General features: G+C 41.8%; 1 protein-coding gene across 7 annotated transcripts; it reads left to right on the top strand.

The window, feature by feature from the left end:
* Positions 1-14,886: 14,886 nt before the first annotated feature.
* Positions 14,887-26,013, top strand: LOC148879136 (protein TIFY 4B-like). 7 transcript variants are annotated; one of them, XM_088960561.1, is made up of 9 exons: positions 14,887-15,343; positions 15,497-15,636; positions 15,754-15,923; positions 22,818-22,911; positions 23,001-23,160; positions 23,428-23,493; positions 25,203-25,260; positions 25,683-25,723; positions 25,818-26,013. In XM_088960561.1, the coding sequence occupies exons 1-8, from the start codon at positions 15,226-15,228 to the stop codon at positions 25,690-25,692; spliced, it is 816 nt and encodes a 271-aa protein (XP_088816687.1). In that variant the 5' UTR covers positions 14,887-15,225; the 3' UTR covers positions 25,693-25,723; positions 25,818-26,013. The 7 variants fall into 7 exon arrangements, with proteins under 7 accessions (XP_088816687.1, XP_088816688.1, XP_088816686.1 ...); XM_088960562.1 differs by having other exon boundaries at positions 25,795-26,013; XM_088960560.1 differs by having other exon boundaries at positions 25,683-26,013.
* Positions 26,014-26,882: the final 869 nt, after the last annotated feature.

Genomic DNA, 26,882 nt, shown 5'->3' with positions numbered 1-26,882 from the left:
ATGCCTTAAGGGCATCAATTCAGGGGTATTTTTGGCCTTAGATTAGTCAAAATGTACCATTTTCCCAGTTAAAATCAATTATGTGACCTCTAAGGGTTTTTGTGCAAATTATGTAGAAAACTGTGAAGTTTTCATGGCTAAAATCAATTATGTGACCTCTAATAATAATAATTTGATTAAATGATTATAGCAATATTATTATCCACCTACTCCCAGACGGCCTCAAGTATGAATAGAGGGTGACCCCCCACAAGTGAGGGACCTAGATTCTTTGTCCTCAAGCATTCACTTATCTTCATCATAACCTCATATGAGCTCTCCCAGTCTAGGCCTCGTCCACCTCTTGTCACACCCTCACTAACTTGACCGTTAGAGTCCTTGCCTCGGGGTAGCACCTGGGGCCTCTGACATCTTCTCTCTCTTCATATGACTAAGCTACAAGCCCTCGACCACAGTAGACCTCATACTCATTAATCAGCCCTCGGCTCGAAAGTGAATTTGCTTTGTTGCCCTCGACCCATCCAAGGCAGCAACAACGATGGTAGGTGGTTTCATTTTCCTTATGCTCATATAACTGGCTATTTGTAATGAGTGGACCTTGTACTCTTAACTCTACTAGGGTTATCCCTTTGAAGAATTGGTTTTACTTTCATGTTTACCAAAAAAGAGTTTATGGATCATATCGTTTTAGTACACTGGTAATTAAGCACATGCTTTGCACGTGAAAATTTTTTCTTCATATTAATTAATTGAATTTTAGATATATCATAGTTAAGATAGAAATTGAAAATTAACAAAAAGTAGCAATATGATTAAAAATAAACTAAAATGTTTGTAGAAAATAATAATAATAATAATAATAATAATAATAATAATAATAATAACAACAACAACAACAACAACAACAACAACAACAACAACAACAACAACAATAATAATAATAATAATAATAATAATAATAATAATAATAATAATAATAATAATAATAATAATAATCCATAAACTCTTTTTTGGTAAACATGAAAGCAAAACCAATTCTTCAAAGGGATAACCCTACTAGAGTTAAGAGTACAAGGTCCACTCATTACAAATAGCCAATCATATGAGCATAAGGAAAATGAAACCACCTACCATCGTTGTTGCTGCCTTGGATGGGCCGAGGGCAACAAAGCAAATTCACTTTCGAGCCGAGGGCTGATTAATGAGTCTGAGGTCTATTGTGGTCGAGGGCTTGTAGCTTAGTCATATGAAGAGAGAGAAGATGTCAGAGGCCCCAGGTACTACCCCGAGGCAAGGACTCTAACTGTCAAGTTAGTGAGGGTGTGACAAGAGATGGACGAGGCCTAGACTGGGAGAGCTCAGATGAGGTTACGATGAAGATAAGTGAATGCTTGAGGACAAAGATTCTAGGTCCCTCACCTGTGGGGGGTCACCCTCCATTCATACTTGAGGCCGCCTGGGAGTAGGTGGCCGTAGACGGCTAGGATGCAGTCCGACCTATCACGCCATGGGGCCTGCATTGCACATCGACTTCGGCTCCATGCAAAATCCCTATTGGGTCCACATTGTACGCCACCCTCTACCATGCACTGTCGTGCCATTGGCCTACCATAAGCGCCTGCATCATTTACCCCCCACTTTCGAGGCCATGTGGGGATCTTCGCTGAGGACCTCGGCTTCGGCCAAAGAGAGTTTTTCATCCTTGCTAGGAGGCACTGAGTGACATTCTTTGGTGAGAGCCTTAGCCTCAGCTCGACGAGGAGGTGCTTCATCTTCAATCATGGCGGCATCAACTTGGGTTCTGCCTTCGAGGAGTGCTTCGGAGGATCAGTTCCGCAAAGGCCTCAGCACCGTGCTGCGCACAGGTTTGAGATACATGTGCCCCCTGATCATGCACTTTGCTGCTTTTGCAGTAAATCTATGTGAAGTGTCGCATCAACCTCAGTTGTGGATCGCCAAGGGTGACACTTTGCATCGGCCTCGGTTGTGCAATGTCTGTGCGTAGGACGAATGTTGCTGCTGAAAAGTTGAGGACTGTACAGGGGTTGGATTTCAGCACTGGGTGTAGATCGTGTGCATTACGAGTCCCCGTATTAATGGTTCAAGATTATACCCGAGATGGGCTCTGGGTCGTAACTGTACGTGGGACAAGTCACCCCGCCGTGTCCGTACATAAGACAACACCAGGTTGGCCAGCCGACTCAGCGAGTGGACCGATTGACTCACTTGGCATTGTTTCACCCATGGTTTTTAAAACCAAACCGGTCAGGGTTCTGATTACTGGTTTGAACAGCTGGCCCGTTCTGAAAAAAAAATAAAAATTTTAAAAAATTTTAAAAATTTTGAAAAATGGTAAAAACCTTTTGAACGGTTAACTGGCCAGTTCAGCGGTTTGCTGACCAAAATCAACGGTTTTGGGGAAAAAAGTGGGTTTGGGGAAAACGGAACCAGTCATCCCAGTTTTTTCAGTCTGACCGTTCGGTCCAATTTGATTTTGAAAACTATGGTTTCTCCTTTCTGAGATGAACAACATGTGTTAGTCGCTAGATTGGGTCGTAGAGGTAGTCACTTCGTGGCCGTTGAATTGGAAATGATCTGGGCTATCCATTTTCCTTTAAATAGGGGACTTGGTCAAGCTCGCCTTCACCATTTGATTCCAAGAGCTTTAGACTTTAGAGACCCCGACCTTCCTTTCCGCTTTCCTTAGATCTTTTTTAGACTTCGTCTTCTTAGATAAAGAACTTCACCTACAACAATGTCTTATTTAAACTTTGGCCCTGAGTGCAATGACCTCCTTGACCCCTCGAGAGCAAGCTCCTTCTATTCCCCAACACCTGCTAGCAATAGCGGAGGCCACTTGGGTGAACCTGAGGTCCTTGCTCTAAGGTTCGAGATTGAAGTATTGACGAAGAGGACTGCCCTTGTAGGCGTTAAGTGCAACCAAAGGGGTGATGACTCTCCCCATGAAAACATTAGGTCTACAAGGCCAAGGGAAGTCGAGGGGTACTTGGGGTCCCCCGAGGTGGTTGAGGGCGAAGAAGTTCTTGAGCCTAGTCCAAGGATGTTGGCCGAGTATGCGGCCCGAGGGGTGATGGTGGGGCGTCTTCCTCACTTTGAGCTGGATAGTATCCTCGGCCTTGAGCAAGTGAGGGCTCTTGCCAAGGAGTACTACATTCCTCGAACTTATTGGCTTAGAGTCCTCGACATCGGTGGTCGGTCGTGGACATCGGAGGGCGAAATCTGTGTCTACCAACACTACTTAGAATTCGGCCTTAGGTTTCCTCTTCTTCCCCTCATCCCCAAGCTATTGAGGTGGTATGACCAATCAGCCAACTAGCCCCCAATGTCCTTAGGACCATTATAGCGGTGCTAGTGATGGCTCAGCTCCAAGACGTGGAACTGACCCAGAAAATCTTATGAGGCATGTCCGTGCCGAGGCCTCATCCTAAAGAGGCAGGCATTTACTATTTCTAGACTCGTTGTGGCTGAGTTGTCGACAACCCTACGTCCATACACAAATGGAAGATGAAATTCTTCTTCATTTCCTATCTTGAGGGTTGGTCGCTTAGGTCAGGTTGGAGGGAGCTAAACTTGACTGTCAAGAAGGCAACCCCATTTCTCCAGGATGATGAAGCCAAGGTGATTAGCCACATCTGAGTGTTAGGGACGATCTGGGCCAAGCCCCTAGTGGAGGAGGAGTTACCCTTGGTGTTGGCTGGTCTCATCCCCGCCTGCCTCGATAGGAGAACTCCAGTTGTCGACTTTAACATGTCAGATTTCTTTTTCTTTCATGCAAGTACTAATATGTCATTTGTTTCTTTGTAGAGATGCCTATTGACTCCAAGCAAATGTTGTTGGAGAAGGTGAAGTCCAACAAGTGGACGACAGGCATGGGCCCATCACAAAGACAAGCACCAAGGGAGATGGTGCCAGCTGAGAGGGCACCTCGGCCACCAGTGCCTGTTGATGTTGGGGCTAACTGAGGAAAAAGGGTAGCCAAGGGGGACCGGCACCGAGAATCTAGCCAAAAGAAGCTAGCTGACTCGCCTCAACCCCCCACGGGGAAGAGGCTGGCGCATAAGGACCACCCAGCCAAGGGCAGCAACAAAGGAGGAAGCCGAGGCAGTGGCACGCCAAGGGGGACTCTCTCGATACTAGGGGCGTCAGAAGGGCCCTAGTCATAGGAATGATCCCTCCAGGGGATCATTTAGCAATAGTGAACCAAGGTCTACCGGATCTCTATGGCTGCACTCTGGATGACTTAGTCGGGGTACACTGCAATCTTGTCTCATCGTTTTAGTGATTTTTTTTTTCTTTTTAACTCTAAGTCACTAATGGTGTTCTTGTTGCAGGCATGTTAGTATTTCGTCAGCCTAGGTGACAGGGTTGAAGCTCTTCATCAACACTCGAAGAACTCTGAGGACAAAAGGGAACGGCTCGAGGTGTGGGTCGCTGAGGTCGAGAGCATCCGAGACTCAACTGTCTCAACCACGAACGAGGAGAAGCAGCTAAGGTAGACTCTAGAAGAGGATCTCAAGGCAGAGAAGGCTCTCATTATAGAGCTGAAGGAAGCCTTGAAGAAGGCCGATGACATGTTAAGGTAGTCCAAGCTTAAGCATGTCCAGTTGGACGAGGCTCTGGTGACTACCTGGGCACAGGTGGTGAAGGTCGAGGAGAAGGCCAAAGATGCCATCAAGATTTGGAAAATGACTGTTGATTACCAGAATGTCGTCACCAACTATGGGGCCAACTCCTATTTGGAGGGCATCGAGGACACCAAGCTTCAGGTGTTGTGGCTGATGCTCGAGCCACTTTTGCCGAAGTGCCTGCTACCAAGGTCCCAACTTCTGATGTCCCTCCTTCTACCAAGGGTGTTGCTTAAGCTACTCCTTGTTTTGCTTTTTTTCTTTAAGTCATTTTGTACAGGGCTTGGCCTTCCCTTACCGAGGCCTAATTTTGTAAAGCAAAACGGACAAACCTAAGTGAAATACATTTTACATAACTTGTGCCTTTGTTGCCTGCTATTAGCACCCAATTTTTGCTTGGTCCCTTCACCCTACCTCTTTGTACCCTTTCTTAGACCCCAAAAACTTAGAAACACAACCAAATTGACTTGACACTCTCTAAAACCCGAAATTTCTCTTTTTAATGCAGCCCACAAAACAAATAACAACCTTGAGCTCAATGTTAACGTTTGATCAGATGCCATCCCTAGACTTGGAAAACTATAACTTAGTTACACATCAATATTCATGACTAAACTGCAAAGATCCATTATTCATCATGCCAACTAACTTTCAAAGGGCCTTGATCCATGCGATATTCAAACTCCAATTACCCAAAATCAAATCCAACATATCCATCACCCCAAGATCACTAGGAAACAATCAACTATCGAATCCCACCACAATCTACGATAACTAACCACAAAGACATCAAGATCCTATTCTGATGGCCCTGAATGATTACCAAGATTGACCATATCTTTCTTAGATAAGAACCATCCACTTGATTCCTTCCCTTAATCCATGCCTACCCACCAAATTGTAGCTCAAAATTCACCTGTTTGACCCCCCATCAAGCCTAAATCTTATTTCAACAAATCTCATTAATTGGAGCTTACCATCCATCATCCCAACTTCAGCTAACAAATCAGACCTTACCATTGTGTTTGAAAACCCAAAACACCCCAACACATCAAATTTCATAACCAAATGCCTCCATTTGACCATTGAAAAAGTAAGACTCCAATTCAGACCCTCTCGTTGATTGAAAAACCATAAGCTAAGACCATGATCTGGACTAAACTAGTCAATCTACACCTTTAATAAGATGTTCAAAAATGCCTATCCATCAAATTTGATCCCAAAATTCCCATGTTTGACCTTTCATCAAACAAAGATTTTGTTTCGAAAAATCTTATTGATCCAAAATTGTCAGTCATAAATTTCAATCATCCTGACCCTACTTGTCCGATCAAACCTCACTACTATGTTCAAAGACTCAAAAAACCCCAACACACCAAATTTTACATCCTAATTCAACCATTTGATTGTTAAACTAGAAAAATGTTATTTTTATGCACTATATTAAATTGTCATGTCGTCTGGCCCAACTTGAAGCCTTAAAAGAATGATGGCAGATGTCAGACCCATTCTTGACCCATTAAAACACCTAGACCAATCAAACAGAGCCTAATAGGCTTAAAAATCTCAAAATACCAAACAACCCCTACTTAAAACCAAGAAAAGACAAAATAACATTTAAAAGTTCTTCAAATTTATATTTTCTGCCACTGACAACCCCAAATACGAGACTGGAACATTTGGCACGCCCCAAGCTCCTATTGAACACACAAAACCCATGAAAACTACTCCTAAATCGAAGAAAGAGTTTCACCAAATAGGTAAGCTTGACTAAGCATCCATTTCTTTAAAGAATCTTTGATTATTTTTGTGAAAAACCTCTATTGAATCTCAAACACTATAGCTAGATTAATTTTAGACCCATCTCCCTCCATTTTCTCTATAAATAGAGGCCTAGCCCGAGCTTGAAGAGGAGAAAAAAACTCAAGAAAAATTTTGGTGAAGAGAAGGGAGGAAAAACCCAAGAGAGGAGAGACAAGGGGGGATTGAAAGAATGAACCTAAGAGAAGATCCCAAAAAGGAGAAAAAGATGAGGAAAGGAGAGAGTTTTCCAACTCTTGTAACACACTCATTTTGCTTGAAACCCCGAAATCCTTGAAGCCAAGCTCAAGACTCATTCCCTATTTTCCCATTTCAACACCAGAAATGCCCAGCCTATCTCCTGCCTTGCTCAAGTTTCATTTGAAGTCCTTTCAGGTGTTGGAAATATTGTTTCAAAGCTGTACACGAGAGGTAAGCCTCTCATTCCACCGTATCTTTGCATTTAGTTTAGTTTTAGGTTGCTTAAAACCCTAAAATCTTGGGAAGCTTACATTCCCAGCTTTCTCTAGATTGAGAAAAAGAGGTAGAGAAGCAAGGGTTTTAGGGAAACTAGTACCTAAGACCCGATAACATCACCTCAAATCAATTTTGGGCGAAGTTGAAAACATTTTTGCTAGATTTCAGAAGCTTGGAGCAATCTTGCTAGTTCGTGTTTTACCGAAATTTGAGCCTGAATTACTCCCGTAGTGGGCTGCTATAGCAGCTTGGAGAGAGGGGTGCCTAACACATTCCCTCTCCCAATCTTTGGAACCCAGAGCCTTTCGATTCAATGCCTTTCCTTGGCAGAGAACGGAATCACTATCAAGGCAAGTAAATTGTTTTGAATCAAAAAATGAGGGCCCATTTCCTCTAAAAAATTGGTGGCAACTCCAACTCTTTGAGCCAGCCATGAGCTTCTCGGAGCTCACACCTACTCTCCTTGGCCAATGCCCCCTTTTCGAGAGGTCACAACTCACAAGTAGCAAAGAAGTTATCGAAGTGGCTTGTTACTTAGTCGTTCGCTTAGGAAGCTAAGTTAAGGGAATTCAGTCGAGGTCAAGCTATGTCATCGAGGGGTTCAGGTCCCCCTTCCTTAGCGAGAAGGAAAGGGAGGTGAAGGCCTTAGCTCTCCTGGCTCATTCTCCTCCCCCACTAAAAATTGGTTAGACGAGGCTGAATTAAACCGCTGAGGTGTCAAGGCCCATTTTCTTAGTGGAAAGGAAAGGGAGGTAAAAGCCTTAACTCTTTTTATCTTGCTCTTCATCCCTATTAAGGAAGTTAAATCAGGGTTACTTGATGCCACCGGCCAGGGCATCAGCCTGGCTTGGCTTTCCTTAGGGATGTTTGCGGCGTGAGCCTTTGGTTGGCCGAGGCCATGGGAACATGCCTGGCCGAGGTCATGGTGCATTTCCTGCTCGGTGAAGTACTTAGATTATTTTTTAGTGTGTTAGTTTGTGATAGGCCGAGGTCTTTGGCCGATGCTTATAGCCAAGGTCCCTATTGTTCCTTGCCTTAGTGTGAAGGCCAAGTAGGCACTAGGTCCACAAGGAACTGTATGCTTAGACCATTGTCTAGCCCGAGCATGTAACCTCAAAGGAAGTTGTATGTGTCAATTGATCGTGCAGCCAAGGGGTCTTGGCAGTTAGCAAGATAAGAACTTATACACTAAAGTTGGAGTCGAGGGGGAGGAACTTTGCACTTTATTCATTGTTTGGTCAACAAAGAGTACATTCATTGATAATAAATCCAAAGATTCTCTAAGTTCCATGTCCAAGGGAATGGTCTTCCATTCAAATACTCAAGCCAAAATTTATTGGGGCCAATGACCTGCTTGATTTTGTAGGGGCCTTCCCAGTTGGGGCCAAGCTTGCCAACACCGGGCTTGGGCACCATAACTTTTCTAAGGACGATGTCTCCTTCCTTATAGTGCCTCTCCTTTACCCAAGAAATGTAATAGCGAGCTACCCTCTACGGATAGTCTACGACCCTGAGTTGAGCCTACTTTTGAACTCCTTTCAACATATTTAGGTTGGTTTTGAGCTCATCATCATTTTTGGCTTCATTGTACACCTCTTCTTGAAGTGTCAGTTGAATGATTTCTGTTGGAATGATAGCTTCGGTACCATAAGTCAGGTTGAATGGAGTCTCTCTCGTGGCAGAGAGACCTCGGCTAGGCCATTGGTTTGGTTCTGTCTAGAGGCATTTTCGCTCTGGCCAGTCTAGTCTTCAATCCTTCTAGAATTGTCTTGTTGGTGACCTTAGCTAGGCCATTGGTTTGTGGGTAGCCTACCAATGTGTACTGCTGCTTGATGCCGAGGCCGACACACCAATCTCTAAACCTTGCATCATCGAATTGCTTCCCATTGTCGGTGACCAGCATGTAGGGGATGCCGAAGCGACAGGTGATGCTCTTTCAGTAGAAGTTTTGAATCATTCTAGTTATAATGGTGGCAAAAGATTCGGTTTCCACCCACTTAGTGAAGTACTTGATGGCGATGATGAGGTACTTCCTATTTCTGGTGGCTTGAGGGAATGGGTCAAGGAGGTCCATGCCCCACTTGGCAAAGGGCCAGGGACTATTGAGAGTTGAAAGAGTTGTGGCTAACCGATGAGAGATGTTGGAATGTTTTTGGCACCGATCACACTTTTGTACCATCTTGGCTATGTCCTTTTGCATTGTTGGCCAAAAATATCCCTTCCTTAGTGCTTTTGGGGCCAATGCTCTGCCTCCGAGGTGGTTGTTGCAGATGCCTTCATGGATCTCTCAGAGTACACACTTGCCCTCCTCCCTATAGAGGCATCAGAGGTAGGGCAAGGTGAAAGATCTTTAGTATAGCTTTCCCTCGAGGAGTGCGTAATGGCCTGCCTACTGTCGGACTCTCCTAGCTTCATTTTTGTCTTTGGGTAGTTGCTCACGCAACCAATAGGTGATGATGGAGTCCATCCAGCAGGGCTCGGCTTGCACGGGGAGCATTTGGACTTCTTCGATGCTGAGGCGTGCTAACTTCTCAACATGGACCCGCGGCCGAGGGATGCGCCCGAGGAGGTTGCTAGCTTGGATAGGGCATCGACCCTCTTGTTCTCGAACTACTAGACTTGTTGCAAAGTGAAGTGTTGGAAGTGGCTGGCGAGATCTTGGACCTTGGCCAAGTATTTGGCTATGCTACTTTTTCTAGCCTCGTATTCGCCATTAACTTGGTTCACCACCAGCTAGGAGTCACTGAAGACTTTGATGTGTTGGGAGCCAAGGTTCTTGGCAAGTTGTAGGCCTGCAAGTAGAGCTTCGTACTCGGCTTCATTATTGGAAGCTGAGAAGTCAAACCTCAATGCATACTCTACTTCGGTGTTGTTCGGGGTGAGGAGTATAAGACCTGCACCACTTCCCTTTGAGTTGGAGGATCCGTCAACAAAAAGCTTCTAGGTCAGCTAAGGTTCTTCAGTCGGCTGAGGTCCCTCCATCTCTTCTAGGGCCTGGTTGAGGATAAGTTGAAGGTGCATTCTACTACGAAGTCGGCTAGGGCCTAAACTTTGATTGTAGGCCTCGACTGGTATTGCAAGTCAAACTCATACAATTTGATAGCGCGCTTGGTCAGTTGTCTCGAAGTCTCTGGCTTGGCAAGGATGGCCCTAAGGGGTTGGTTGTTTAGGACCATGTCACCGTGATGCTATGGGCTTGGAAATATAGTATGAGCTTCTTGGGCGAGACTACTAGGGAAAAGGCCAATTTCTCCACTTCGGGGTAGCAGGTCTCAACGTCGTAGAGGACCTTGCTAACAAAGTAGATAGGCCTCTACACTCCATCTTATCTAATAAACACTAAACTAATCACCTCATCCCTGGCCGAGAGGTACAGGTACAACACATCTCCTGGAAGCGGTTGAGTGAGTAGGGGAGGCGAGGCAATGTAGGACTTTATCTCTTCAAAGGCATGCCGATACTCTTCTATCAACTGGAAGTCTTTCAACTTCTTAATGGCCAGGAAAAAAGGTAGAATACGATCGGCTTTCGACACGAAATGACTAAAGGCGGCCACTTAACCGGTAAGTCTCTAAGTCTCCTTGATTGACCGAAGTGGTGCCATGTTAAGGATAGCCCGAATCTTTTCTAAGTTGGCCTCTATGCCCCACTACGTAATGATGAAGCCTAGGAATTTACCCAAGGTGATGCTAAAGGCACACTTGCTGGGATTGAGCTTCATGTTATACTTTGACAAGGTTTCAAAAGTCTTAGCCAGGTCCAAGGTGTGTTGGTCGGCTTTTAGGCACTTTACAACCATGTTGTACACATAAGCTTCGATGTTTCTTCCCCCCATTTGGTCCTTGAAGACCTTGTTCACTAGATGTTGGTAGGTGGCCCCAGTGTTCTTGAGGCCGAAGGGCATGACCTTGTAACAGTATGTGTTGTACTCGATGATGAACAAAAACTTTTCCTCGTCCTAGGGGTGCATTTTAATATGGTTATACCCAGAGAAGGCATCTATAAAGCTGAATAGATCATACATTGCAGTGGCATCAACGAGGTGGTCTATTCTTGGCAAAGGAAAACTGTCTTTGGGGCAGTCTCTGTTGAGGTCTATAAAGTCAATACAAATCCACCACTTCCCATTAGCTTTTTTTACTATAACCACATCGGACAACCAATTAGGGTAATATACCTATCGGATGAAGTTGGCGTTGAGTAGGGTCAATTCCGGGATGTCAGTGGCAAACCAAGCAAAGACGTTGGCATTAACTTTGAGAAAACTTACCAGTTCGAAAAGGTTGTTTGGAGGAAGTTTGGACCCGACGTGCACCATTTTCTCAAGCTCGACCTCATCTAGGGGGACCAAGACTAGGTCCTCTGCTGGTTGGCCTTGGCTCACTGGCTCCTCCCTGAGGTCAAGGCCCTCCAACGATAAAACTTCTTTGTTCTTGCCCTTTAGTGCTGCAACATAGCACTACTAGGCAATTTGTTGGTCCCCCCGGACGAATCCGACCCATGTTCAATGGGGAACTTCAGAGCGAGGTGGTAAGAGGAGATGGATGCCTTGAGTGAGTGGAGGATTGACCGCTTGATGATGGCATTGTAGGGGGAGTCGATCCTCACGACTAGGAACTCATTCATCCTCGTCACTTGCTGGGGTTTTGTCCCAACCGTGACTTGTAGAGTGATCCTTCCCTCCGGTTTAACAACGTTCTCGGAGAAGTTGATGACTAGCACGTCGATGGGCTAGAGGCGATCGGGTGCCAACTTCGTCTTCTCAAAGGCATTGTAGAAGAGGATGTCGGCTGAGGAACTACTACCAACCAGTATCCTCCTCATCATGAAATTTGCGATGGCGGCCGACACTACTAGAGCATCGTCATGGGAGACCAAGATCCCCTTCAAGTCTTGGTTCGTAAAGGTGAGGGCTTCGTTTTGCTTCGACTTCTTGAGACTGTTCCTTGGATGTTTAGCTGTCTAGTGTAGGTCTTTCGTTTTGCGAGGTGCCACCCGAGGTCGTGCCCCCGATGACGCCCGCTAACTATTGTTGTTGCTATGAGGACGAGGCATCGACCTCACCGCCCAAGTACTGCTTTAAGTGTCTACAGCGGATGAGATACTTCATCTCATTCTTCAAGTCGTAGCAATCCTCGGTGTTGTGGCTCGTGTCGCGGTGATACTTTTAGTACTTCTTCAGGTTACCCCTCTTGGGGTTCCTCTTCATGTTCTTAGGCCACTTCATATACTCCTCCTTCCCTACTTGCATGAGGATTTGTGTTCGAGTGGAGTTGAGTAGCGTGTATTTTTTATAATCCAGGGTCGAGGCCAATGGCTTCTTGTTGTCCTTATTGATGTTGTTGTTGTTGTTGTTGCTATTATGACCGTCTCCATTTCTCCTCTTCTTCTCCAAGCCTTCACGGCGGTGGTCGGCCTCTCCATCCTAGTGGTCACTGGTCGAGGCCTCCTTGGCATTTATGTACTTCTAGGCTTTTTTCAAAAACTCCACCTTGGATTTGGGTAGGGTCTTGGCGACAGAGCATTTGAGGGTCGAGCCTGATAGGAGGCCGTTGATGGCTACATGCATGGAGACCATGGTGTTGAGGTCCCGGACCTCGAGCTCCTCCTTCTTGAAGTAGTTAACGTAGGACCATAAAACCATTGGTGGTCTACCCACTTAAAGGTTGCCTGGAAGGCCCGACATGTCAAGGTATCGAAGTACCCATAGAGGAGCATGAGTGCCTTAAAGCTTTCTAGGTGGTCATTTGGGCCAGACATCGTACATCTCCAGCAATGGAGCTTTGAAATGCGGCAGGAGGGGTTCTGAGGTGAGTGAAAGCGTCCATTTTCCTAGACGAAGGGTTCTGGCTTGTCGAGGCATCGGCTTGGCTCTCCTTAGCTTGGCGGAGTTCATCTTTGACGGTGTTGAGTTGTGCCTGTAAATCGATGATCTTTTGGCCGATGGGGGCCTGGGCCCCATCTCGGTTCTCCTAGATGCAAAACGGGTTGTTCTTGTTCCTTGAGTCTTCTGATGCGTGTACATTTCAAATCCTTTTGGCCCACCGATCAATTAGGAGCTCTCAGAGGTCCAAGAGGCGCAATGTCAACCCTCAGCCCTCGAAGGGGGGTTGTGGTGGCCCAATTGCCCACCTTCTTCTCGGGGATATTAATGTCAAATTTTTCGGGGAGCACATTTCGCAGGTCGCCACCTGGACCTCAATCAGGCCAACATGCCCTCAAGGGAGGTCGCTCCTTACATCGAGGTCACTTCGGCCAGTGACGAGGTGCTACAGGTTGGCCCTGGATGATGTGCTTCTAGCCGAACTGAATTGTGGTTGAGGTCGCCAGGCCAACGCCTGTGCTAGGTCGCCAGGTCGCTAGTTCGATACCTGTGCCAGGTCGCCAGGTCGGTGCCTGTGCCAGGCCGCCAGGTCGACGCCTGTGCCAGGCATCTTGGCTAAGTTATTGCCTAAATGATTCTAGGTGTCACTCAGTTGTTCTAATATGACACATGTCACAATGTCATTGGACGGCTAAATCCGCCCTCATCAAATTATAAAGTCCAATGGTCCGAGTTTGGATTGTTCATCACATATTACTCCTAACAGATTTTCTAATGGAAAATGGGATGTGACTTCGAGGTCGGTGTGAGGAGCGCTTTTGAGAAGGAGATCCCAAATCAAATACTTTATTGAATTTTGACTGACGTGGGATATCATGATTGGTTCCACAGTCCCATTAATAGCCATTGCACTGTTCCACATGAGCTATTTGCCTATAGGTGTTGATAAGTGGCCTATTTGCTCAGTAAATCGGAGAATCTAGACAAAATGCTCCTGTTAAGCAATTGAAGCGGACAGCCTTTCAATTGGCAGAGGGATAGCCGATTTGGCGCAACAGATTTTTTTTACCAAACACAGCTTATATAAAGACTGTCCGTATGGGCCCCACATGTAGAAAACTATAAGCCGTTGTTCTTCTACCCTCCCAAAACGGACTAGGATTTTGCCACGTTAAACCACAGGTGACGCACAAATTTTCGCGGCTGCTCGCTTCTTCTTCCTGTTCCCTTTAAACCGAAGTCACTCCTGTCCCATCTCATAACGCATGACAGGTGAAATAAAAAGAAAAGAAAGGGAATATATGTATGACGGTGAAATAAGGAGTTGTTTAGTAAACAACGAATTAATGCAACTCTTTTATTTGATTTTGCTGCGACAGACAAGGTGGATGTAACACAAATAATTTGTCGGGAGTGGATCTCTTCGTAACAAACATCGCTGAGCACATCCCAGCTTTAACCTACTTATCGGCAACACTTGCATATACATATTGATCTTTTGAAAACTCTCATATGTAAACGACAGGTGGTATCAATCTAATGCTATGATGTGCTAAAGTTGTTGTACTTTGTCACCGGTAGATCCATTATCCAATTTGTGTGTTTTTTCGTGGGTCCCACCTATTTGTAAGGAAAGAATGAAAGATTCTAATTTCTAAAGAGTTGCATAAACTGGTTTGTTAGAATTGCTCGAATGGAAAATCCCTTTGTTTCAGAATTCAGAAATGTATTTCATCTTCACTCTCTTTAGGCTGTGTTTGATTGTAGTGCAATTTTATTTATATTAATATAAATGTATAAGAGTGCAAATTTAAAAAATGCAGATCATCATTTAATTTTATTTTATATTATGTTTTAATTTATTTTAGTTGTATTGCAAATAAGCAAAATAAGTTAAAATTTAAAACAAAATTAGGTCAAAGTTTATACTGCACTGCCATAGTTCTGCAACAGTATAAATTTATTTGCATTGCAATCAAACACAGCCTTATTAACAAAAAATATTTACACCAGAAATGTATAATAGAATATGTAAAGTAGTGGTACAATTTCAAGGGTGTAGTGGGAATTCAGGTAAATTTTGAGGGATGATATCGTAATTAGGATACTAATATTAAATGGGAAAAGTAATTACGTGTCATCCTGGGGTGCAGCGGGGTTAGATACTTTAGATAAAAAGGCTACATCGAAGCGGAGATTGCCGCGGCCAAAGTGCCAAACCCTCATCAGGGCCTCAGCCCCTCAGCTCGGTCACTCACTCTCTCTCTCTCTCGGATCAATACTCGGTACCCAAACCCCCATTTCCCGAATACAAAAAGAAAATGAACGAAGAAACAAGGAGATAGAATCAGTAGATGTAGATCTCACTTCTCTTCTCCACCTTCTTCCCTTTGTCAAGCCCCTCCGGAGTAAGCAGAACAGGGAACAAGGAAGCTTTGGTCATTTTCACCGCTCGGTTTCTGTCTAGAATCGGACGCCATGGGACCCGGCGAGACGATATTCCGGTCGTCACTCGATAAACCCCTCGACCAACTCACAGAAGAAGACATCTCCCAGCTCACGCGTGAAGATTGCAGGCGCTACCTCAAAGAAAAAGGTCTCATTTTTCTTCTCTCTTTTTTTGCTTTTTTACTTCACTTGTTTCTTCTTCTTCCCTGTTTTTCCGGTGGCGGAAGACATAGGTACTGAAATTTGGGAAAGAAGGCATAACATTACTGGCACGTGCCCGTGTCTCCTACTGTGTGTACAGGCATGCGTCGTCCTTCGTGGAACAAATCTCAGGCAATCCAGCAAGTAATCTCGCTCAAGTCGCTACTTGAGACGAGGACTGATTCCGGTGCCGGAATCCGACAAAAGTTGGTTTCCAAGGCAGTAGATGATCTACCCCACGTGAGTATTTCGAAGCATTTTACGTCTCTCCTTCCCCTCTTCTTCTTGAAGTGTTGTCAGCATATTAAAATAAAATAAGAATATATTAACTAATCAATCAATAAATAAATATTGTAGCTCCCTACAACTCCCACCGAGTCGCCCAAAGAAACGAGCGCCGACTTCCAGGTTTCTGTATCGGCAGATGAATCGGTTTCGTTTCGGCGAGAAGACCCCCCCAAACCCGCGGTTTCCGGTGATGTATCGTGCCGTCTCCCGGTGGCGGACAATGACACCATTTCTACCAGGTTTCCTCTTCACCGTCATTATTCTGTCCCTTTTGGTCTTTTGTGGTTTTGCTAACGTGCGCCGGCCATGTTCATGTGCATCCGGCTAGCGATTAACCCGGAGAGAAGCCATACAAACCTGAAACCTCCTCTATTGGAAGATATTCTTTGTTCTCCACACACTTGTATCTCCCTTCAATCTTTCCCGCCAGCACATGTTCAGTCTTTCTGAACGGTTTCGCTAATAGTAATATGCGCCGGGACATCTAATTCCTTGACATCTCTATTCGCTAATTGCAGTTCTCTGGTGTTGTGCACATTCAGGAAGAAGATCAACGATCAAGGTTTTAATATTTCCGTATGCAGACCCGGTGTTAACTAGAATTAGTTAATGTACTTGCTCTGAATAAAAAACAAAATAAAAATACTACCAAAAGAACAGAAGAATTTGGAAGTAATTTAATGGCATGTTTTTTACACCGTAGATTGCTTGGCATATGCTGCTAACTTATGGAATAGTAAGATTCATTGCAAAATTGCCATTTACTGGTTTCAAATGGGTGTAAAATAGAAAAAGAAAAGTCATTGCAAATTTTCCATTTACTCATCACATAACATTATTGAACAGGTTGTAAGATTAACTACTAATAATCACGATGCTAGCTAGTCGCAAGGGCAGTAATGTAGGACAACCCAGTTTGAGGTTGCCTTCTTGTGAAGACTCTACTAGCCAAAAGTTAGTTTGGTTGTATTGGTCTTCAATATGTTCAAGAAGGTTAAAACTGAGTTTTGTCAAAATGGGGTTGGAAGCTAGGGTTATGACTAATTCCAGAACTAAGACTGGGGTTTCATAGTGGCAGATTTTAGGTAGCTTACTTGCAATTTTAAAGGGGTTACTAGGATTATTAACTAGTGTAGAGTCCAATTGCATAAACAAAAGAAAGAAAAATGAAAAACTATGCCTTGTGCCAACTATTTTGGTTCACTGGGTCATCATCTAAGCCTTCTCTTAACCCTATGGGGTTGGCTACATGAATCCTGTTTTGTCAATCTGTTCTGTACAATGCCATATCCATTGTCAAATTATGGGCACTTAAATCATTTCTTACTACTTCCACCCCTGTCCTTTACAGTCTGAGGCAATGTCTTAGGATCTCCTGATGCCCGAAGGATAGCCTATGGGTGTAATTATTAGGCCACATGAGATATCATTATTTCAATAGAAAAAACAGAGTTAAATGAGAATAACTACAAGTCCATGCAAAAGATGAATATATTTTGATATGAGAAAAATCAATAGATAATCATCATATAAACAAGGACCTCATACTGATGTATATATTTCGTAGAAGTCCTCCTACACTATTTAAGAAGCTCTTTATGTAAATCAAAACCAGTATGTTCTCAGAAATATTACAGTTTATTTTTAACTAGCTGTTATGGTGATAGCCTTACTTCAATTAATGCATGAAACACATGTTATTGACACAAGGAACCTCAAGGTGTGACATGTGCATTATAGTTTTAAGCGTGAGTTTCCATCTTGAACCTCAGGGTAAGCCTCTCCTTGAGATGTGTCTCAAGGCATAAGTCACAGATTCCTTATTGATTGAAACCTAACCAAAATATTTGGCTTTCAGAATTCTAACATTTTAGTCTTTTATAAAGGGCCATATGCTTCGTCTTGAAAAGCAAAAGCTGAGAAGATACTGCTAACTGGTTCAGTTGGTAAGGTCTCCGGCTGGTTGTAGCGGAGGTTGGGGGGTATGGTAGAGGGATGGGTTAACTGTATTTGAATAAGAGTCAACATCATACTTGATGAAGTGCTAGGTGGCATCACTCAGGCCAAATTATTATATTGAGCAACAGTTAGACATGTTTACTGATACTGTCATGGTGGCATGTTAGACTGGGTTTTTCCTAATAGCAGTACAATTAAGTTTATCTTTAATAGTTGTTCTTTGTGTAATCCAGGATAGTAAGGTTTGGTGATGTTTTGAAGAACAATTAGTGACTCGTTCTTTTGGTCTTCTCAAGCCCTGTAAGGTCTGGTGATGTTTTCAGGATGGAATGGAGTTGTGGTTGAAGGAGACTGTTATGTGGTAATTAAGTCTTCAAATGTGTGAGGTTCTTGGAGTCTCCAGTTTATTGCTAGATAGTCTAGAGCATTAGCTTCCAGCTTGAATAACTCATTCAAGTGAATTCTCAGATAAGAAATGCTCTGGACCTCTGGTAGCCCTCTTAATGAAGGATGTCATTGTCAGGTTTAATTATTATGGAGGGCATCTGTCCCAGGGGTTAATCAACATCTCTAATATGATGTAACTGCTGTTTATTGTTGTCACTTTGTCAGCTCTATGCTGTTTTATATGGTTTTACTCATTTCTGTATATTGCCACAGCATGGTTTATATTGTCATTTGAATCTGTTTGATCATGCTATTAATTGAAAAAATTGATGGCTTTTTAGTTTTACACTAGAGAGAGGAGTCTAGAGATTTCTCCATTAATGATGTGGTTAGAGAGAGAGAGAGAGAGAGAGAGAGCTTCATTCATCTAATAGACAGCTAATTTATCAAAATTGGTTTCATCAGCGCAAGGAGAAGGCAAGTTGTTAAAAAAATGGTTGCTTATTAGTTTTACACTAGAGAGGGCATAGGAGTTAAGAGATTTCTCCGCTAATGATATCCCCATGTGGGGCCAATGAACATTGAATCAAGAAAGCTGTGTGTTTGCATGCCATTGTCCTGGTATTGTGCTCATAATAGCACCTTCAGTTATACTTATCCATAAAGTACCCAATTGTGTAGGCATTCAATTATTCTATGTATAATTTTATCTGATGAGCCAACAAGTTATCTACTTCTTCCCAAGAAGAAAAGGTCAACAAGGTATCTGAATTGCACTGTCAAACCTAGCTATTTATGGATTTTTATGGATAACTTAAAGATTCTATTAATAGTGAGAAAAATAAGTTCAATGCACAACATGCCCAACATCTCCTTTACAACTAGGCTGATATCAGCCCTCTAACCCCAAATCTTGGTTTTTACAGTTATCCTATTAGTATACCCCAAAATAACTTTTCCCTGTGTACTCCCATTTTGGCTAAAGTGTCAACAAGCCCATTGGCTGATTTTGCACCTATACATCTGTAATGTTTGCCTCCCTTGTCAAACACTTGATTTCCCTTAAAATCAGATTGTGCTGTCAATGTTCTTGTTTTTTCTCTAAGCCAGCTCACTGCCACTCTAGTGTAACCTTCCACTTGAATTTAAAGATTTTGCTGACCTTAAGTCTTGTAAAGCTGCAAATGGTTCAGTCCCAATGGAAGTTTCCATGCCTAATGGCCCAGATTATATTGCTAGAATTATTCTGTACTCATCTCCAAAAAATCCCCCAATGATAGAGAAGCCTGGATTACAAGCTACATGCATCAGAATTTAAAACTAGCTATTTATTTGGCCAGAAAGAAACAAAATACTTGTTCAAAATCTGTCTAAAGAACCAGAAGATCTGATTGCTTTTTCATTTGGAAAATTGCTTTCCTGGGTTTCAGCTGTAAAGGGGATTCGGGTTTCTCTTCTGGGGGCAAGGTTGTCCTCTGAGAATTTGTGGAATTTGTAATGTTGTATGATATGTTTGGTACTACCTCAAAAATTGGTTTTTGGGGGGATTCTCTTGTATTATTACATCATATTTAATAAAATTACCTTACCTCTTTTCAAAAAATAAAAAGAAACTTTTTATTTATGGCTGTCCAAAGAGAAGAAGAGGCAGAAGAGGAGGGAGTAGGCAGATTTTTGGCCTCAAACTGATGAAAGTTTAGGATATATATTTTTGGGATATGGTCCACCACCTATTTCGATGGTTTTGAAAATTGTGATGTCATCTGTTAGTTGGTAGCTGATTATTTCAAACATCAAGGTTTTGGTTGTATACTTTAAACAGGATTACTGCTTGTATTTTAGCAGCAATAAATTATGGCCTCCATCAAATACATGAAATTAGATTAGATATGTTGTTCCTACCCCTTCCCACCACCCCCTTCTGGAAAAGGATTAAACATGTAGAGATAAGTTGATGCATTATCCACTATTGCAAATGACTCTCTTGTGGATGTCTCAACTGTAACCAAGTTTAATTAAACAAATGTGGTACTTCATTAAGTTGGCAGAATTTTGATAAAGGTGGCTTTTGATTCATGGTCCTAGCCTTGTAGGACCACTTTTAGGGAGGATATAATGCTTTTTTTTTAAGATTTAGGGAGGGTATTAAGCATGCTTGCCAGAAAATATATTTTAGAAGCAATTGCATTTTTTTTCTTACGATCCAGAAGTGGGTCTGAGATAGCAAACAAAGTTCTAATAGTCTTATCATTAAAGGGAAAAGGAAAGGTTATGCTTTCAAGATATAACAAATTAGGAATTGCTAGTTACGAAGTTTTGCAATCCCCAGTGAAGGAAGACAGCCATGTTAAGTTGGCAGCCAGACAACTTCTAAAATATCATTGAAGGCAACACCAATGGAAATGCCTAGATGACAAGTGCGTGCAACTTAGTGACTAGTTTCCTGTTACCCAATAATTTTTATCTCAATGAACACAGATATTGTTTATTTCTTCTTGTTTTCATTTCTGTTCTGAGTTTAGTTTCCCATGCTAGCAACTATCTGAGAATAAAATCGCTCAAATGCTAATTACTTTAGGAAATGGTGCTGTAGAAATGTCTTCTTAACATGAATGGGATTTTGATTCATGAATTTGTGTTTAAACCAGAAATATTCTTTAATTGAGTCAAATGCATATGAGGATGTAAGTTGGGAGGTCCTATTAAATATAAGAAATATGAGAGAAGGATTTTTGTTGATGGAGAGATTCTTCCAGGGTTGGTGTCTCAAAGCAATTGAGCAATCATAATAACCATATAGAAAATTAAAGTGCATCTTTGGTGGTTGGAAAATGAAAATACAATTGTACAAATAGAGATGCATAATTCTGATTCTATATTCCTTTGCACATAGCTGGAAATTCTATGTTATTATTATTATTTTGATAATTGGAAAATCTATGACTGAAGGCTGAAGTTTTGGCATTACTACAAGGGTTAAAGTTAGCCAAACAGTTAGGATACAGACATGTTGAGGTGGAAGGGGACTCAAAAGTAGTAATTTCCTGGGTGGCAAACATCAGCCATACCCCATGGACGTTTAAACATGTGATTAGGGAAGTGGAAAAGATTGCAAAGGATGTTGAGGCTGAATTTAAATGGGTCCGAAGAAGTGCAAATGGGCTAGCTGATGTTTTAGCAAAACAGGGGGCATTGAGACAGCAACTATTTTGGGCTGCACTGTAATGAGGGATAGAATAGAGTGATTAAAGGGATCAACAGTCCCATCACTAAGTTGTATAAACTGTTTACAATCTGAAATTTAATAAAATACTCTAGTTTGAGAGTATGTTTATGGATGAGATTCATGATAGGTTTTGATGCCACCTGTGATTAGTGCAGAAGATAAAATAACTATTTGAGTTTATTCTTATGTGCAAAGCAGTATATGGCCATTATTTAATATTCTGTGCACACTTTCTGGTTGCTTTACAGTTGTTTAAATTTTGGTTGTTTTTAACCTAGTTATATCAAGACTAAGCTTGGTGAATTCAAGTTAAGGTTCCTGTTGACTGTATAGCGTTGTTTCTTAGCTTGCGCAAGTGGCTAGAGTTCTGCAAGTACAACCCCATCGTATCTATAGAAAAAAGAAGATAAGTATTTATGGTAGTATACTGTAAATGCAATGTTTCCTGTAGTCAGTGAAGATATCTGGAATGTGGAAGACCCTACAACACCATGGACTGGATGTTTAAGACAAATACAAAGAATAATTGCCATATTTGAAGAACTACATAATTGATATCAGATAAACTTGATAATTGTTGGACAGTGTATGCCCTCAGGTCCTTGTCACAACGTTCAATAATGTCAAAGAAGTATTCATTCTAAATGTTTGGGTTGTTCAAATATTGTCAATGATAGTTTGTCTTTTGTCCCTTTTCTGGCCTGGTCTCAATTATAAGGTTAGAACAAACAGAAATCATAATAAGCATAAATGACCTTTTTATGTACTAGATTGGATGTTTTTGCATGTACATCAAATGAACTTATCAAAGAAATGACATTTTTTTTATCAGCATTATTAAAGAAATGACATGAAATTAACATACTTATAATTTGGGCAGTTTGAGGTTTAGTGATGACAAATCCATTATGCTTTCCTCTGCTTAAGTAGATCAGAATAAGCAAAAACTAATAATATATAAGGTAAGATACCTTATGTGAGGATGAATAAAAAAAAGTACTTTATTTGTGAGGTGGGTTGGGCATTCATCTGTGGTACTTGTGATGTTATCAGTTCAATAAGGTTTTGTAGTTAATTGACAAATCACACTTGTTCTTGTGGAGTTCCATCATGCATCTCAATTGAACATGTTGAAATCTATTCTTTTCCCTTCTATTTGGGAGGGGTTGATAAGGTGAATTGTTTCTGCATGTCTCTAATATCATAATATAATATATTCATATATTAAACAAAAATATGTGATAAATGAGAATTATTGACTAAAAATGTTAAAAAGAGAACAAATATCTGACCGTGACCCAATGACAGTCAAATGGTTAAGTAGTTCAACCGGTGTGTTGCTTGGTCTGGCTTTTTGGTACTGAACAGTGGACCTGGAAATCTGGCTGGGTGACAGGTCAACTGGTCTGGCCAGCTGGTATGACCACAGGTTGAAATCATTGATGTACAGTTTAGATCTTTGGAAAAGAGGTGATATTGATCCAAGGAAGAGATGCCAGATCTCTTCTTGTACTTGTGGTAACTGGAGTCTCAAAGAGACATCTCCATAATATATTGGCAGGAACACAGATGTGAAGAATCAGCAGCCTGCTGGACAGATGACTATTTTCTACCGTGGCAAGGTGAACGTCTATGATGATGTTCCCATCGAAAAGGTAATTCAGCTTGTTCTTTTGCATGGATACCTGGAGATAAATCTTATAGAATGTTGGCCTTCCAATTGGTCCAAATGATCGATTTGCAGGCACAAGCAATCATGCAACTTGCAGCAAGTCCCATCTGTCTGCCTCAGGATACTGCATCTGCTGGAATTAGAGCAATTTGGCAGTTTCCTTTCCATTTCCAGGCAACATGTGTCAAACCAGGAACACCTCCCACAGCAATCCCTTCGACCCTGCACAGTGGTAAGCCTTCTGCAGGAATAAAATCCTTCTTCATTGGTTATCAAAAAAAGAAAAAATCCTTCATCAGTGTTAGACTTAACTGAGAATTTACTTTGCTACTCATAAGCTACCATATCAATGGGTTTTGGGGTTCCAAAATGGGGGAAAATGCAATGCTTAATTGTTAGTGCCTTTACGGTTTAAATAATATAATTTTGAGGGTCTGACCTTAATGCTCATTAACCTCTCATTTTTTTTTGGTAATATCTCTCCTTTTTTCTTGAACAGCAAAAATAGTGGAAAATTCTGGACAGCATAGGGAAGAAGAAAACATGTTTCGCCAAGCTGAACCTGGTAAGTGTTTTCACTCTTCATTTTTTTTCTCTTGGAATTTCTCAAATACGGTTCTGCCTCTGCAGAGGATGATATCTCATAATTTGTGCTAAAAAATATTATACTTTACTGGGTCACGTTTTGTAGGTAGCTTAAGTTCTAGCACTAGATTCCAGTTTTAGTCAGGGACTTAAAATGGGTCATATTATCTTCACTCTTCAGTCAGGGACTTGAAGAAAATGAACTAAGATGCACTTTTAGATTTGTCCGTCTGACTGAAACTGCAATGAAACTTTGACCATTACCTTTAAGGCTGAAGAAAAATTGCAGTGGAGATTTCTCTGGGAGCAAGGGTTGAATCAGTTAAATTTGAAGTTGGATTTCTGCTTTTTAATTTCAGTTTACAAACTAAACAAAAGAGCGCCCTTCTTTCCTTCTTTGCATTTTCGTTCATGTGTCATCAGGGATTCTGAGTTGGCATGAACACATTTCTGTATTGCATCAGTCATTTAGCCCGTGCAGGTGGCCTTTTATTTGATCATGCACTGTGTTCTTGATGGATTGAAATTCCATGCTGAAAAAGTCCTCATCGAGTATAACAAAGAAGATGGATTCAAGTGGGTTCAACTTGACCCAGCTTGGGGTCCAATGACTTGTTGCTGCTCGAGTGGGTCTCACTCAACCAAGGCCGGCAGCCCTAGCCCATGCAGCTGGCCTTTTTATTTGACTATGCATCATTTACTTGATGGATTGAAATTCCAAGCTTAAGGAACATAACTTCACAATTAAAACAGAAGAAAGTCTCAGAAGGTACCACTTATCCCAGCTTGTGGTCCAACAGGGGTCTGCTGCTCAAGTAGGTCCCACTTGACACAGGGCAGCAGCCCTAGGCACTGTTTCTTTTGGATACAAAGGAACAAGACTCATGTTTCTAGTAGATACTTTTGGGATACAATTGCCTTGGAAAATAGTTTTGCAGTGTCTACTGTTAATTGTTTTTTGTTATTTTGGCTCTTTTGTCTTCTTTCTTTTCTTATATGGTGGAGCAGATTTTAAGATGTTTCTGTAGTGTTTATATTAAAGTAATTCTTTATGGATTTTATGTTGAGGTAAATGTTATAGCTGAAATTCTTGTTTCCACAAGATTAAATGTAGCCAAAGAGGACAATATCCCCGGCCAATCGGCCATATATCTAGATGAATGTCTTTTCAATTGAAAAGCTGTTCTCTCGAAGTTCATGCTTGCATATGTTTGTAGGTTGTGTAGCTTCAGGATTTTTATGTTGAGACTCAATCATAACCTAGCTGAAGAGGGGATGGGGAGCTCCTCAGTTTTTATGCTTCAAATTTTACCTTTTCTTCTATCTTCCATCCTTTTGTTTGGAGTTAATGTTTTTTTTTCTCCATACTTTGTGATTAGGGAAAAACTCCAATTCCTATTCTGTTTACTCTGTTCAACCACTCCAAAATTTTCTTTCTTCTTCCAAAGTTGCACCCACTAGCAACTTTGGTTCAGATACTTGTACATAAACCCTAGATTTTGATATTTATCAGACTTTTAACTTCGCTATAACAAATTGATCTCAAAGGCATGAGGGACGATTTGAGTTTCGGTACTTTAGGATTGCTGAAGAAGCTGCTATATTGTAATTCATTAAAAATGGCGTGGCTTCTGATGATGTAGCAAGAATAACAAATTCATACTCTGATGGCATTCTTTTTCGTTACAGAGGGCCCAACGAGTAGAAAAGCATCATTGCAAAGGTACCTTGAGAAGCGAAAAGACAGGTATGGTTCAAAGGGCTGAAATGTTCTTCATGTGAACACAAAACAACCCAATATCTTGCCCGATTGAAATACCTCCAACCCGCCATTGTCGATCATTTTCCTTTTTCGTCTTTTTTCTTTTTTGGGGTTCTTCCTCTCGCCTCCCTGTTAAGAGGAAGATTTAAGAGCCGGAGAAAAGATGAGATTATCTTTTAGCTTTGAGATGTACGAGTACTTGTACCATCAAGCGAGGCCCCTCAGACCCCAAATGGGCTGTCAAGCCGAAGCGTCATACAAGTTCACCACCCTAAACCCGACTGCTTCAAATTCCTATCCATTATAGTCCGGTTGTTGACCGGGCCCAGAATGTATGTTGATGATCTCAATGACAATGGTAAGCTATTAAGTCTTTTTGATACATTTTTTATGTTTTCGGTGAACAGACTTAAATGATTATGATCCTCCACTCATGCGTTATCACGAGGTATGTTCTCCTATACTAGTCTTCATTAGTGGGGCTTAAACGAATATCATATTATCTCAACCCACTGACAGAAACCACACACCCCGCAAGTTAGGTCGTAGTGAAATGGCCAAAATCCGGTGCGGTGAAAGTTGTTCTTCGCTCGCTTTTAAGAACAAGAGTTTCAGTCAAAGAGCAACGATACATAAGCTTTCAAAAGAAATTAAGCTATATAAAAGTATTTGTTCTGTAAAGTATGATTTATTGTGAATCTTATAATGAAAGAATTTGTGATTGTGTGTTTCTTTAAATGACTCAAGTGTTTGCATTTTAAGCTCAGTTTGGAGGGAGTATAAATACAAATTTGTATAGCACAAAACCTTGTACTTTGTATTTATTTGTACTGTACATATTTGTATTTGTATTTTGTATGCTTTCCAAACTGAGTCTTGGTACCAAAAAAGACTGATTGGGTGTAGGGATGCAACTTGGGCGGGCCCAGCCCGAGCCTGAACCGGTCCGACCTGGAATTTTAAATAGGCTGGGCTTGGATTTTTGGTTCTCAGGCTGGGCTGTGCTGGGGCCCAAGAAGTCAGGTTTTTTATTTTTCGGGTTGGGCTCAGGCCTATATCCTGAACACGGCTCGAGCCCAGCCCAATTATATACATTTATACATGTGTATATATGTAAATGTTGCATACATATTTACATATGTATACATATATATTTGTATATGTATAATTTTAGAGTGGGTTCATTGACCAACCCGAGGTCGGCTCAGGCTCAAGCCCAACCCAAGTGCATCAAATTACAGGGTGGGCTGGGCTCAAGTTAGGAAAATTGGGCTTGACCTTGGGCTCGGGCCATAAGCCCAACAGGTTTGGGTTGACCATAAACCTGACCCAACCAGCCCGACTTGCACCCCTAATAAAGATTGTAAGTTTTATATTAGAGGATGTTATTAAAAATATTCTTATGTTAACTTTTATTGCCTGCGCCAAAATCAAGGCAAGTATGAATGGGATTTGGATTTAATTTTGGTTATTTTCATGGGATTCAAATCAAGTATTTGCTTTATATAGTATATATAAAACAAAAAATTATATATTTTTAGGATTTTTGGCTCTAAAAATTATTGAATTTTGCAAAAAGGCAAATTTTGTCCCTAGAATAAAAAGGG

Source organism: Nelumbo lutea, chromosome 1 (genome assembly GCF_056320005.1).
Source record: "Nelumbo lutea isolate HS-2025 chromosome 1, American lotus-T2T, whole genome shotgun sequence".
Classification (NCBI taxonomy): domain Eukaryota; kingdom Viridiplantae; phylum Streptophyta; class Magnoliopsida; order Proteales; family Nelumbonaceae; genus Nelumbo; species Nelumbo lutea.
This window is presented reverse-complemented; position numbering and strand designations above follow the sequence as displayed.